At 34.2% G+C, this 16,186-nt stretch overlaps 2 protein-coding genes across 2 annotated transcripts; one reads left to right on the top strand and one right to left on the bottom strand.

Annotated features, from left to right (window-relative positions):
• The first annotated feature begins 8,198 nt into the window (after positions 1-8,198).
• Positions 8,199-9,557, top strand: LOC129962353 (uncharacterized). The gene is made up of 3 exons (XM_056076100.1): positions 8,199-8,359; positions 8,744-8,963; positions 9,045-9,557. The coding sequence occupies exons 1-3, from the start codon at positions 8,199-8,201 to the stop codon at positions 9,555-9,557; spliced, it is 894 nt and encodes a 297-aa protein (XP_055932075.1).
• An 805-nt stretch (positions 9,558-10,362) lies between these two features.
• On the bottom strand, positions 10,363-12,503 carry LOC129962352 (uncharacterized protein K02A2.6-like). The gene is made up of 2 exons (XM_056076099.1): positions 12,112-12,503; positions 10,363-10,456 (listed from the first exon to the last, which is right to left on the bottom strand). The coding sequence occupies exons 1-2, from the start codon at positions 12,501-12,503 to the stop codon at positions 10,363-10,365; spliced, it is 486 nt and encodes a 161-aa protein (XP_055932074.1).
• Positions 12,504-16,186: the final 3,683 nt, after the last annotated feature.

Raw genomic sequence — 16,186 nt, 5'->3', positions numbered from 1 at the left:
TCCTGTTGGAGCACTAACTGCCCCTTTTGTGTTTAAATACGTCTTAACCCAAACTTTCAGAGTTTTTATTAAAAAGCTCTTTCCAGTGCCACCAGTTCCACTCACAAAACAGCGTAAAACGTCAGCGTTATTATCGGTTGTGTCCATTTTATTTGTGATCATATCGAAGACTCTTTTTTTGAGCGGCATTAAGTTTTACGATCATACTTTGAAGATCAGTTTGCTCTTCTTCTACCAGATTGATTCTTTGAAAGTCACCCATTGCGTTTGCAGCTTCCACAGCTTCAAATTGAATTATTTCAAATTAGATATTGTTACAAACCTGTAATTTTGCTTCCCAGAGCAAATAGTGTCATCATAAGAAAGGCCGTTTTACAGTAATCTGTATTGGATGCTGTCGGATGCCGAGCCAGTGATCCCAGAGCTTGGTGACAAACTTGGCGACCATTTGGCGACTTGGCGACGAATTTTCCGACAAACTGGATAATGCTCGAAACTTCGAAAAATTTGTCGATCCGTCCCTTATTACACGCATATTTTAGTTTTTCCTTGATTTATACACTAAACACTAATTGTATTCTAAATTTGAAGCTTCTATGTCTGCTAGAAGTGCCTTAGAGTTTTGATGATCGGTCAGTCAATCAGTCAGTCAGTGACAAAATTCACAAACTTTGACTAGTTATAATTCTTAAACTACTGGTTCAAATTTAATGAAATTTGAAATATACCGTATTTATATAATGCCTGCTTGGTTACTGAAAATTCAGGCTTCTAGTTTTATCCATAACAAAGTTATAGGGGGTCGAAAATGGCCTGAACTGTTTCGAGAAAAGGATGGTACGGCCGAGCCGCTTGTTTTTGCTCGACTTGGTGGAGGCACTGCCGTGCCCCCAGATAAGGTATAGTTTAATAAGGTATTGTCGATGCTTTTTTGCAATAAATCTGTTAATTAGAGGTGTTTCGTTGTAGCCAAATGATGTGAATTCCCTTTAAATCACTGGAGTAAGTAAATTGTGTAATTCTAAATTAGGTTTATTTATTTAACAGTCAAATATCTGTTTTCTGAATGTAATTCATTAACCTGCAATTGTTTCACTAATGAAATATTTTTCAAATAAATATATGTGGTATGATAAAACTTTTTTACCTTCACTAAAAGATATTTACCAAGTGTGCACCAAACGTTTTTAAATAAATTAGTCCCTAAAATTTTCCAGATTCTGCATTCAGTATTATAACTATGCAATCAGGGATTTTTTTTTTTTCTTTAATTTTTTTTTTCAATGACAAACTCATGACAAAAATTATATATTTGCAAGGGCTTCTAAACTTTGAAGAGACTTTGGGTAAATATGTCAAAAAAGCGACTATTAAAATAGTTATTCTGAAGCTTTGAGAGGAAACAAGTACTTAATGCTAAGAACATGCGCCTTAAAATAAAGATAAGGATTAGTTTAGTTTGGTTTATTTATATTAATACCTTGCTTTTAAAGCCACACCAGAGCTATTTTTGGGACGAGCCTCGTAATTCTGAACTACGGTCAGATGACGAAACCTGAGCTGACAGCCCCCTCTACAAACTTCCACACCACAGGAGAGCGTGCATCAGACCCCCTTACACGACGGTCCTTCGGTGGAATCGGGTTTCGAACCTGAAGTCTTCCGGTTCCGAAGAATGAAGATAGGTAGGTCAAATTCAAAATCTAATTCCTTTTTAATAAAATGCCATGGAGAAAGAGAACATTTCTTCCTTTCGTTTCTCCTTCTCTGGGTAAAATGCACTGTTTTTAAATTTAAATATACACAATAAAATAAGTACATAGAAAATCTGATGTTTAAATAGTTCAATTTTAACATGTTCATTTTTTTTCATATATAACTAGGCATTTACATAAAAGAATAAGCTTGTCGTGATATTTACAAAATATTTTATCCAGCCTCTTTTAAAAAATAATATCACCGTAACTTTATTGTAGCATATTCGCCTCACAAGGGGAGGGCACGAGTTGAAAAATTGAGTTCGGTATGTGATTTAATATAATGGTAGAATAAATTTGGAATGTTCATTCATGAAAATATTAAAGCGCAATAGCCAGCCAATTTCGATAAAAATGACCCTCATTCTTCCAGCCTAGCTTATATACTAATAATGTGTCCCCGTATCCGAGCGTCCGAACAACACAGTCAGTCATTAAGACACTGGCTTAGCGTTCGCGAGATCTGAATTCTGTCCTGGGATAGTTTTTTTTTTTTTTTTTAAATTTGTTTTCTTTCAAAATTCTTTCATATTTATTTCTAAATTCACTCAATAAAAATGCTTTTAAATTTTTATGGAAAAATAATGTAGGTTATTCTCTTAATTTTTGAATTATAATTTAATTTTTAGAAGAAAATAATTAAAAATATGAATGCGTTTTAAAAAAATATATCCAAAATTGTTTTAATTAAATTAACAATTTAGAGGCTGTTTCAATTAACATGTTATTCCTTTTTTTTATGGAAAAATAAGTGCATTTTCTTTTAATACTTGAATTTTAATTTAATTTTTAAAGAATTTTAAGATATAAATACGTTTTTTTCTCAAAAATATTTAAAAAATCGTTTAAATAGAGTTTACAGGCAGTTTTAATTTATATATAACTCTTGCATAATGCAAAAATAAATGTTCATTCACCTAACTCTTGAATTATAATTTTGTTTTTAAGCAGAAAAGATAATTAAAATTATAACTCAAATGATGATATATATTAATTATAATCACTGTTATCTTAGGAATATTTCAATAATTTCATATTCCGTACAACAACCAGAATGGTAAATATTATAAAAACACTGGAAATAAGATATATTTTGACATCTTGCACAAATGATAAATAATGATTATCCACAAGAAAAACACAATAAAAGGAATCAATTGCAAAACAAACTTTATTTACCTTCAGTATTCGTCCTTCTTCAGAAATCCGGGCAGCATACACTGTATCACATTATTAAAAATTTTGAACCATCTGCCAATGTGTTTTATAACTTAACCCTGCTTTCTACTTTTTCTTTTCGATTATTAATATTGAGAGCATTTGTAGATATATTTTTATTAATTTCAATTGCTCTCTTTAATTTCTAATATAAATACAACTTCGTTGAGTTATAGCAAATAATTTGTCATCATTAAAATCCCAAAATTTACAACTTTTAATGATTTTAAGAGGATAATAGTTATTTAAATTATTTTTATCTTTAAAATTATATTTATAATTATTTTGACACAAAATTATAATTATAATTCAAGTACTGTATAAATGAACATAGTTATTTTTCTTTTAAAAATTAAGTTATAACTCGTGCATTGAGACACAAAACCTTTATTTTTGTATTTAAAAATAAATAACATAGATTACTTAAAATCATTTCTTAAATTGTTAATTTAATTTATGTAATATTTAAAAAAGCACGCAAATTTATAATTACTTTTTTTTTCTAAAAATTAAATTATAATTCAAGAATTAGGAGAATAGGAATGTTGCCTCGACTAATGGATGGAAAGAGGCAGAAACAAAAATCATGCATGTTATACAGAAATCTTTATTTGCTTCATTTACGTAGAAAAATTAAGAAATCTCCAGTATGTTGTAGATAAAAATGGATTATTTGGAATGAATGACTTTGCGAGAAGACACTGAAGATTTCATTTTTTCAATAATTCTTCCTTCAGTTATTCAATAATTCTTCCTGTTGTTATAAGTCTTATTATGTACAAGTACAAGGAATTCCAAAATCTGTTGTTTTCAGGCTCTGATTGCAAGCCTGAGAGAAAAATATTGACCATCAAAAAGCTGAAGAACAGTTCGCAAAGTAATCCGACAAAGATTTACGTACGAAAAATTTAATACTAAACAAGCTGAAGTGAATTTCGCTCTTCCTTCTGACGATCGAATCAATGCTGCTGCTATATTTGAAATAACGAGAATCGACTTAGCCTGCCAAGTTGTTCGGTAAATATCATAATCTAAATCTGTTAATAAACATTTAGCAGGTGATTCCTTTTCAGACATTTTATAACTGCTACTATATTTATTTTGTTAAAATATTATTAAAAAGTAAAAGCAAACGATTTTTTCTTTGATAAACATATTTTGTTAATATTATTTCGTTTATTTTTTTTGTATAATAGCTGATGATCGATTGTAAACCTTCTGGAATCTGGCAATGTTTGTAAGATACGCTGTTATGTTGAAAGAATAAACAAGCTGATGGAATTCTAAATTGCTCGGAGTATTAGTTTAGTTTTAAGAATTTAAGATGCTCTGAAAGCTATATTTTGAAGCTTAAGAAAACGGGTAGTTTTCTAGAAAGCATGCAAAATTGTGGTGACCCGGACGTGTTTGAAGAAAAAGGTCAGTAAATTAAACTTTCGTTTCCCGTTGCTCTCGGTTTCGATTATGGAAGATCGGATGAAAAGATGTAGTCCAGTCTGGACGAATTTTACGAAACGTTATAATGCAGTAATAACGGCTTTGAATGAAGAAAATTTAAATCGTGATGATATTGAAATAAAACTTTGTTCTTTAGAAAGAGTTGCTGCTAATTTGGCAGAATTTTATGACAACGTATGTAAAGCATTAGTAGCTGCTAAATCTGAAGAAGAGTATGAAAAAATAGAAGAATATCGTGAAAAATTAGATGCTGCACGGATTCGTGTAGAAGCATGTTTAGAAAAGCTTTCTTCTATATCCGAAGCGCCAGAATCAGTAAATGTTAAGAAAGCTAAATTAAAACTTCCCGAAATAGAATTAATTTAGTTTGGCGGTGAAGTTAAAGATTGGATTAGTTTTTGGAGCCAATTTGGCAGAATTCACGAGGACGTTACCATCGGCGATGAAGTAAAATTTCAATATCTCATACAGATTACAATAATAGGCAGTAGTGCGCGGGAAATAGTTGATAGTTATCCATTGACCGCAAAAAATTATGCTAAAGTTGTTGACAGCCTGAAGGCTAGATTTGGCCGCGAAGAACTTCTTGTTGAATACAATGTAAGAGAACTACTTTCATTAGTAGTAAAAAATGCTGTTAATATGAATTCAAAATTGAATATAATGCAACTCTATGGTAAATTAGAGTCATATTTAAGGTCACTAGAGTCTATTGGAGTAACTACCAAAAAATACGCTTCTATGCTTTTTCCCGCTAGTGGAATCTTGCATTCCTGAAAATTTATTGAGAGTATGGCTACGAAATCCAGTGGTAAAGAAAGTAGATGATACAAATTCTTATGGCGATAAATTGTCGCAATTGCTATCATTTCTCCGAACGAAAGTTGAAGGGGAAGAAAGGATTTTGATGGCAAAATCAGGCTTCAATTCCACAGAAACTTGGAGGCAGAGTAAAAAATATCGAGAATTCGAAACTCCTGTTCCCACGGCTAATGATTTGGTTTATGAAGCAAAATCTTTGAAATCTTGTCTATTTTGTGGAAAAGTTCATAATTGTCACGACTGTTTCAAAGCACAAAAAATGTCTTTGGAAGAAAAACAAGATATTTTAAAGAAGAATAAGGCCTGCTTTGCCTGTTTAAAGGTTGGACACGTTTCCAAAAAATGTAAATCTAGTGTTCAATGTATGCTTTGTCAGCGAAGACATTGGACAATTATGTGTCCTGAAAAGTTCAATAACGCCAAACCTAACGCTGCAGAATGTCCCAGCACTGATGGAAATATAGTGTTATCAAATCAAAGTGAACCGGAAATTCTTTTGCAAACACTTTTAGTATTAATTGAGACGGGTGGAAGAAACAAAGTAGTAAGAGCATGATTCGATACAGGATCGCAAAAATCATATATTTCGAAGTCTACTGTAAATCAAATGAAAATAACCACAGAACGAAGCCAAAATTTAACGCATGTAGTATTTGGCGGAGCTAGTTCCAAGAAGAAACATAATTGTTATGAACTGTCAGTGAGCAATTTGAAGAAAAATTATTCTTGTAAGATACAAGTTTTGAATCAGGATATTATTTGTGATTATATTTCTAGCATACAAAAGGGTCCATGGGTCAAGGACTTACAGAATAAAGGTATCTAATTCACTGACGTTGGGAAAAGCTCGATGCCTATAGAGTTGTTGATAGGAGCTGATTATGCTGGAAATCTCTTCACAGGAAATATATGTCCCTTGGTTTGATTGCTGTCGAAAGGAGTGGAAGGAAAGGTTGGAGTGTAATGGGAAAACCAAAAGCTATTTTCAACAAAAACTCCTCTCTCTATATTTTTATTCAAAGTAATGACATTTCAGACCTGTTGAGACTAGAAACTCTAGGTATAATAGACCCATGTGAGACTGATAATTCAAAAGACTTAGAAAGTACAGCTTTTGATTATTTTTCGAGAAATGCAAAAATTGACGGGGATGGAAGATATGAGGTTAAGCTTCCCTGGATGCGCAGTCAAGATGAACTACCTACAAATAGAGACATTGCTGGGAAAAGGCTCGTTTCTACTAGCATGAAGTTGTTAAAGAGCAATCAATTCGAGGGTTATGATGCTGTCTTCGAAGAATGGAAGAAAAAAGGTATTATAGAAGATTCTGATGAGGATCCTGGTCACTACCTACCTCATCGAGGAATATTTTAAAATGATTCCACGACTAAAGTGCGGCCAGTTTTTGACGCTTCATGCAAATCAAGTGGTAATCTCACATTGAATGATTGTTTGATGAAAGGTCCAAATTTTATAGAGACGATACCGTCAGTACTTATGAAATTTCTGGAGAAAACTTTTGGTGTTGTATCAGACATCAAAAAGGCGTTTCTTCAAATATCGGTTGTTGAAGAAGATAGAAAATATTTGAAATTTCTGTGGCGGAAGAATGAGGGCAGAGATGTGACTAAAGTTTATCAGCATGCCAGAGTAGTTTTTGTTCTGAATTGCAGCCCCTTTCTGTTGAGTGCAGTCATCCACCATCATTTGGACCAGTATTTATCTTCTCCTTACCATGATACTGCTGTGAAGTTAAAGAACTCACTTTATGTCGACAATTTGTGACATCTGTAGATTCAGAGCAGGAACTGCAATACTTTATTGAAGATTCAGCAAAGCTGATGGCGCAAGCCAAGTTTGATCTTAGAGGTTGGGAATTCACAGGAGAGGCAATTTCATTAAAAGATCCCAAACCAATTCCTGTTTTAGGACTTTTGCGGGAAAAATCAGATGTGCTCTTTTGTGATAATTCTTTATTGGAAATTCCACCCGATACAATTACTAGACGGGTGATTTTTATTTTATGCCAATAGAGTTTTTGATCCGATTGGTTTTACTTCTCCAGTCTCTTTGAAACCTAAAATATTATTGCAAGAGTGTTGGCGATCAAAACAAAGCTGGGATTCGGAAGTATCAACGGATATGAAGGAAAAATTTCTTAAATGGATAGAAGATATTAAATTGTTACATCTTGTGAAAATTCCAAGGAAAATTTTTAGCAGCAATGTTTCTTCCTTTAGCTTTTATGTATTTTGCGATGCGAGCGGCATTTCATATGCAGCTGTTGTATTCATCCGATGCCAATCAGTCCATGTACAATTACTAGCTGCTAAATCTAGAATAGCTCCATTAAAATCCATTAGTATACCGAGACTGGAATTGCTTGCCTGTTGCATTGGTGCAAGACTCTTAAAATTTGTAAAAGAGAATTTAAATATTGCAAATGTGAAAACACAGTTTTGGACCGACTCTACCACAGCTCTTCAGTGGATCAGACGAAACGAACCTTGGAGTGGTTTTATCCGCAATCGAGTGAATAAAATTCGGAAGCTGTCAAATATAGACGACTGAAGACATGTTCCAGGACCATTAAACCCCGCTGATTTGCCCTCTCGTGGATGCTCCGTTTTGAAGCTTCTCAGTTCTAAATGGTGGGAGGGACCCAAATGGTTACTCGTAAGTGAGGATTTGTGGCCAGAATCTAATCACCATGTTAATGAAGAGATTGTATCTGTAGAAAAATGTGGAAAATCAATTAGTTTTGTAAACAACTCTCCTGTTACCGCAAGTCTTTTCTCTCGCTTTTCCAGCTACGCCAAAATCATTAAAATTTTGGGTTAGATTTCAAGATTTCAGCATAATTCTAAGACCGAAAAGGAATGCAGAAAGGAGGGATGTTTGACTACATCTGAAATAAATGAGGCAGAAAAAAGGATTATTAGGATGATTCAAGAAGAGTCTTTCACCGAAGAATCAGTGAGAGGTTTGAAGACCCTCAATGTCTTTAGAGATGAGGAGAGTATTTTAAGGATTAAAACAAAATTAACTGAAAAGCATGACTTGCGAAATTTTAGATACCCCATTCTTCTTCCTGGAAAACATAGGTTAGTAGAGCTTCTTGTCAGAGAGGCTCATATGGGAAAACTCTCATGCTGGAGTGCAGATTTTATTATCGAAATTGCGAGAAAATTTCTGGATTATAAATGGAAGAAGAACCATCTGTAGAGAAATTAACAAATGCTTAAGATGCAAGAGATACGATTCCAGGAAAATAGAGACCCAACCTATCGGTTTGCCTCAGGACAGAGTAGAATAATCAGCTGCATTTGAGGTGAGCGGCGTAGATTTAGCTGAACCACTTACGTTTAAGGGAGGTGAAAAATGTTGGATAGTTCTTTTCACGTGTGCAGTGTATCGAGCAATACACCTCGAACTGACACTGTCACTTGATCCTTTTTTTACTTTACTTTTTATTTACTTATTTATAGATCCTTCCTCCTTTGCCTTCGGCGGTTCATAGCCAGACGAGGCCGACCAAAGGTTATTTACAGCGATAATGGTACTAACTTTGTAGACGCTGAAAATTTGCTGAAAAAACTGGATTGGGATGTGATCGAAAGAGAAACTTCTATCCAAAGAATAACATGGAAATTCATACCACCCTCTGCACCTTGGTGGGGTGCATTTTGGGAGCGGATTGTTCAAATGGTGAGAAAACTTCTTAGACGTGTTTTAGGGAATGCCTGCTTGTAATATTAAGAGTTAGTTACTATCTTATGTGATTGTGAGGCGGTCATTAACTTCAGACCTCTTACGTACTTATCCGAAGATCCCAATGACCTCATTCCGCTCACTCCATCAATGTTTATACAGGATATTTCGATGGTGGGAATGCCCGATTTAGATCAACTCGACACTACCGATGTTAAAAGGCGTCTGAAATATCGACTAAATCTTAGACAATACTTAAGAAACAGATTTCGCCGTGAATATCTAGTCATATTATTACAACCACGGAAGAAAAGTAATTATTATGAAGTAAAACCTGGAGAAATTGTCTTAATTGAAGATGATTCAAAGAAAAGATTAATGTGGCCAATGGCTCAAATTCTTGAAGTTTATCCAGGTAAAGATAAAAACGTTAGAGTAGTGCGATTGAAAACACCAAGCAGTGAGATTGTACGTCCTGTTTATCCTCTTGAGATAAAGTGTACAGAAGATGAAAGCCCTCTTAATGAAAAGCCTCTTACAACAAGAAGAGATAGAACAGTAAAAGTGCCTTCAAGATTTTTGAGGACTTGAACAATGCAAATTACTTTGTATCCAATGCTTATTTATCTTATTTGCTGTTTAATTATTAACGAATAATCAAAGGTGGGAGTGTTCGGTAAATATCCTAATCTAAATCTGTTAATACATTTAGCAGACGATTCCTTTTCAGACATTTTTGCTACTATTTTTATTTTGTTAAAATATTATTAACGAGTAAAAACAAACGATTTTTTCCTTTATAAACATATTTTGTTAATATTATTTCGTTTATTTTTTTGTATAATAGCTGATGATCAATTGTAAACCTTCTGGAATTTGGCAATCTTTGTAAGATACGCTGTAATAAACAAGCCGATGGAATTCTAAATTGCTGGAGTATTATTTTAGTTTTAAGAATTTAAGATGCTCTGCAAGCTATATTTTGAATCTTAAGAAAACGGGTAGTTTTCTAAAAACATGCAAAACCAGTATTCTTGAAAAATGAAAATAAATTGGAGATCGTTTTATTTACTTGCGCCGTTTTCCGAGCAAAAAAGAAAAAGTCTGAAACTCGTGTCGTCCATGCCAACTGATAAATTTTTGCTATCACGTGAAAGATTTATAGTTCTTAAGGGTAGGCCAACAGTCATCTTGTGGAAAATTGATTGAGATAAAGTAATTGTTGAAGGATCTGCAAAAAGAATATTTTGGAAATTTATGCTTCCTTCATCTCTCTGGTGGGAATATCTAATGGCTTTGGTTAAGGATTTACTCAAGAGAATTTGAGGTATGATGAAATATGAAGACTTCAATTCTTTATTGTGCGAACGTAAAAGTGTCGTCAACTCTAGACCTATCACATATGTGTCTGATGATGGCACTCTTGAATCATATTGATACTTTCCATCTTTACAAGAAATAAAAGAAAGTACCAACTTGGATCTGTTAGTCTGCAAAAAAAAAAAAAAAAAAAAAAAAAAAACCACTTATATTGAGTGAGACTTCGTGAAGATCTTCGTAAACGTCTCAAGGTGGAATACTTGGGTCATTTAAGACAAAATACAGAGAAAATTCTCTACACTCATGAATTAAAGAGAAAGAGTGTTTGTAGAGAATGCAAATTTACAAAGACTGTTCTGATCTTTAGGAAAGCTTACACATTTTCCCCATTAAAGACGGCGTTCGTCTTGTTAAAGTGAAAATATATCTAATGGTGAAATTTTGCGCCTTTGCAACTTGAGATAAATGCTATTTCTGTACAATCTTTTTATCCGCGAGTTTTAAAAGCTGCAAGGAAAATATTTCAAGGAATGGGAAGAAATACCATACCATTTATTTTGTGGATATTAAAGAATCCAACCAACAGGATGATCAATCTGTTAGAAAATAAGAGGTCGACGTTAAAAAAGGAGTGTTAAAAGAGTAGATGTTTAATTACAGTATGTCATATCAGAAATAACATCTCCAAGCTTTCACAACCCAAAAACATGTGAGTACCCGTATCATATTCGTATGCACAATATATATATATATTTTAGGATATCAGGAATCGGATAGGACATCTGTTACTCACAAAACACCAACTTTATCACTAAGTTTAAAGGAAAATTTGTTGTATTAAGGATTAAAGCGATTGGGGATATTCGTTTGTTATCAGAAAACAGAAAGAAGTCAGGAACGAAGTTTGCAGTATTTACACTGATTATCAGCTTATGACTGTCGAAATTAAACAATAAATTGTTCATTTCTCAAATCCATTTGATGAATAAGAAATATCCATTATCCGAATGAATCTTTTAAGGTTTTCGACTTCACCGAAACAAAGATGCTGCAGTGGAATGTAAAATACTACTCAAAAGAACGATTTTTCATTTTGTATTGTCTCTGATAATATAGTACAAATTTTCATCAACTTTTATATAAGAAATGATTTGACGGAAAAAAAATCTTGAGATAGACATGTTTCACCCAAAATTTGCAGTAAGTAAAAATCTTTGCTGCAAGTAAAATTAATATTTGTCACACAAACACAAGTTATTTAGGGAATATCCATATTGAAAGAGTAATGGCGTTGATTTGGTTTAGTTTAGTTATATTAATGGCCCATTTTAAAGCAATAGCAGGACTATTTTGGGACTGACCTCGTAATTTTGAACCGCAGTCAGATGACGAGAATGACATATGACCTGGCAGCTCCTCCCAAACTTCCACACCACATTAGGAGGAAGGACGTTTAACCCAAACGGATTTATAACAGATCACTTACATGACGGTTCTTCGGTGAAATCGGGTCTCGAAGCTTAAACCATCCGGTTCCTGAAGCCGAGACCTTCTCACCAAGCCATCGCGGCCTAGGTGTTGATTCGAAATAAATTTTGATGAAACATTAATTTTATCAATTAAATAAATAAAATAGAAAAGGAAAATTGCATATTATCCATAAAATGTTTTTGTCATCTTAGACAAAATATAAAACGTATGAATATAAGACATTGCCCCTATATGATATGATTAACTCTGAAAAACTTCACAATTATCTTGTCTTTATTCATAATGTCTGCAATATCCGAAAAAACATTTCAATTTTTCATGATCATATATATACTTTCCAATTGTTTGCGGATGATAGGCTGTAGTCATTCGATGAATGATATTGCACAGTCGATTAATATCGGACACCAGCTTGGACTGGAATACTTGACCACGGTCTGTAATGATAACTCGTGGAGCTCCATGCTTCAGGATTATGTCCTCTAGTAGGAATTCGGCTATTTGTGTAGCTTCCGCCGTCGGTAAAGCTCTGGTGACTGCGTACCGTGTCAAATAATCGGTGCATAATACAATCCATTTGTTGCCGTCGCCAGATTTTGGAAATCGTCCTAGCAGGTCGATTCCGATGCGATGGAAAGGAGCGGCAGCTGGTGGAATAGGCAAGGACTGGCCTATTCCACCAGCAGACCTGGTGGCTTCTGAGGAATAGATTTTCTCCTTTGACATTCTCGGCAGTGCATCACATATTTTCGAACATTTCTGTACAAGCCTGGCCAATGAAATCGCTTTCTTATTCTATCAACGTCCTGGTGAATCCTAGATGTCCGGCGGTAGGGTCGTCATGGAGAGATTCTAGAATAATGAGTCGTAAATGCTTCGGGATCACTGGTAGAAATTTTCTCCCGGACGGATCAAAATTTTTCTTGTAGAGGACTCCTTCGACTAATTCAAAGTTTCCCAGCCTGCTTGCTTTGGTACTTTGTTAGTTGTTGGAAACATAACTTTCTTTAGTATGCGACGATACTTCTCCGAGATAACAGAAAATGAGGCTCCAGAGTCCACAAGGGCAGGGACTGACTCATTGTCGACAATTACTTCAATGTTGTTTCCGGACATCTTTGCGGCAATCGGAGGATTTTTGTCACTAGCGGTCTCATCTCCAAGGAAGGTCGCACAGCTTAGTTTTGCTCATTTCTCCGGTTAAGAGATTGACTGGATCTTCTATATGGCGACGGAGATCCATAGCGGCGTGTCGGCGATCGCCCTCGTGATGGGCTAGGCGACAAACTTCGGGCTGCTAGGCGGCTGTATTCGTCGGCATAGCCTCCCTGATTCGACGACGGCCGGCCGAAATCTCTCCTATTAGCCTGATATGCCTCAAAAATAGCTTTGCGATCTCGGCAGTATCGAACTACATGGCCAGGGTGGCCACAATGGAAACAAACGGGTCTTCTATCAGGAGTGCGCCAGACATCTGTCTTCCTCTATAGTTACTGTGCTATGGGCGTAGGTCGTCTGGCAACGTCAGCATAGGAAGGTTGGCGTCTTGGTTTGACCTTTGTCCACTCTGGTGTTGTCTGTGACAAAGCATTTCCCCCTTCCTCTCGAACAATGGCTTCAATGCCTTTGTCTTGGAGTTCGGGACCGACTACTGGAGATATAAGGCGCTGGACCTTCTCACGCACTATTTGACGTACTAGTGATACCAGATCCAGTTAGTTGTTGGTCAATTACAGCCATTGGTACGACATTTGGGAGCCTTTCAAATTTCCTACCCTGGATCCTCTTTTGCTGCATCTCTTCGATCTTTCTATACCATTTAATAAAGTCCTCCGTAGTGGTTATTTCTTTCGTCAGCAGTGCCTGGTAAACATCTTAGGCGACTCCAGATGAGACACTTTCTCTTCTTCTGACATATCTGGTTTGACTTGATGGCATAACCCCAATACGCTTTGGATACACGACTGCGTGCTTTCACCAGATTTTTGAGCTCTATTCTTTAGCTCATCTTCTCCCTTCTTTACATAGTGCTGTGTTTCTCTAAATGTCTCTTTTAACAACATTGATTTGAAAACATCCCAAGAAGTCAATTTATCTTCATTATTTTCGAACTATTGTTTCGCTGTGCCGTCCAGGAAGAACAAATTTGCAAGACAAGTCATGTCATCCCATCTGTTGAATTTTGACACTCTGTCATATTCTCCAAGTCATTTGTTTGGGTTCTGTCCCACATCTCCTTTAAATACAGATGGATTCCTGTATTGTGGATGTGCTGGTGTCAGGATGACCGGTTTAGTTTCCTGTTTCACAGGCATTTTCCTTGTTTTTCTGGGTGGTGGATTATAAAGTCCAAATTCTGGTTCAAGGCCTTTAAGGCGATCGCTTCTTCATAAATCCGTTTCCACGCTGACTAGATTCTTACCCGGCGCCTCCACCAAAAAATGTCACGTAGGTTCTTTAGTGTGGAACTCAATGACAAACACACACAAGAAGTAGAGCTAAACCAGTTTATTAACTCAACTCTGAACTGAGAACACAGTGACTCACAGATCTGCTTTTATACTAGCAGGGAAAGTTCCAGAATACTTTTCTGGAGACAGTAAGAAAAGTCCAGAACACTTGTCTGGTAAACTAAAAAAAATGTCCAGACTCTTCTGGAACATGAAATAAAGGAAAACATAAAATCAAGGAATTAAATATTTACACAGACTGTGAATCGCATTGTCACTAGCGGGATTCGAACTTACGATCTCTTGATTATGAGAACAGTGCTATGACCATTCGGCCATGGAAAGTCCACTACCTCTTTTCAATGCGACAATATAATAATATGACCTTAATTCATTTTCAGCAACATTCTCAATACCTGTATCAGAGTATAAATTCAATGTTCGGTATACTATAAAATTAAATAATGGAGTTTCCAACCAATTTTGAGTTAATTAAACTAATTAGAATTCTGTTGCAATTATATTAGACTTGAAAAATTTACTATTATTTTAATTTTCTTTACAGACTATGTTCTGAAATTTACAATAATAAACAAGGTAAAAAGCATGTGAAAATTTAGTCATTTACTAAGAATTTCTGCAAAGAAATGCAGATTAACCATTGTACTTAATTGAAATTTTATGTAAACTATTAAATGGCAATGTTTACTATATTAAAAAAGGGGGGAAATGAGAGGCCACAATTTTTACTAAAAAACATCTTTGGATTGGATACTGTTACATCTAATTTAAAAAATTGGCAATTAAAAAATTATTGAAACATAAAACTGACAAAGAATGAATAAGGAACTGATTTATAAGACAAACAAAACAAAGACCTCTGATTTCAGAGCTCCACTTACAATAAGCATTAGATGTATTTATTTAAAAGCCACGGGTTTTAAACTGCAATACAAGTTGTTACAAAAAGAATGCATATTGAATATATTATCTCTTGAAGTTTGTAGCTACCAATAATACAGTAAGTACCAATTGCACAGCAAACTGAACCAAAATATTTATTCTGACTTACTTTGTACAACATTAACAAGGCCAGATAGGAGATCAAAAGTAATTTGCACATACAGAATATTAAAAGCTCAAAATACAAAAACTGCTCTCAGTTATTCTAATTTGCTATTGCAGACTATATAAAAAAAAGTTTTTAAACGTTAGAAATTTCGAGAAATGCATCTATCCATTAATTTCAGAAGGGAGAGGATAATAGTAATCTAATTCTTTTTGAAAGGATTTATTTGAGATTTAATACACATAAGAAAATATAATTTACTAAATTTTTTATAGCATAAAGTGGACTGTACAAACACAAATGATACATATGTTTTTCATTTATTTGGCATTTTTTAAAACAATAGTTTTAGTCAACAAAATCTAAACTCATTGATTGAAAATTTCAAATGATAAACATTCAGTATTTTGCTTTTATATTAACTTCATTTCCCAGTAATATAAATGAAAACAGCTACACAGATAAATTATAGCAGATTAGTGTTCTTATTTACAAGCTGAAAATTAATTTACTACATATTTTTAATATTTAACTTACAAAAACGTGATATATCCTTAAAAAAATATGTATAAATCCTGCATTTAATATATATTTATCCTGAAAAGGAGTTCACAGATGACAAAAGAACAATTAATTGGTGAATTTCGTATAACTGTATTTATTGTGAAATTGATAATCTTAATGAAATGAAACACTCCATAAGAATAAAAAATAAAGAATTTTATGTTTACTATACTTATATATTCAAAGCTCCCCCCCCCCAGCTATGAGTGTTAATTGTACTTAAATTTTCTCAAATTAAATAAATGCTTTTCCAAATATTCTCGCAACAGCATAAAATTATATACAAAACTTATACAAAATGCTTGATGTATACTAAAAGTGATTAA

Source organism: Argiope bruennichi, chromosome 2 (genome assembly GCF_947563725.1).
Source record: "Argiope bruennichi chromosome 2, qqArgBrue1.1, whole genome shotgun sequence".
In the NCBI taxonomy this organism is placed as follows: Eukaryota; Metazoa; Arthropoda; class Arachnida; order Araneae; family Araneidae; genus Argiope; species Argiope bruennichi.
This window is presented reverse-complemented; position numbering and strand designations above follow the sequence as displayed.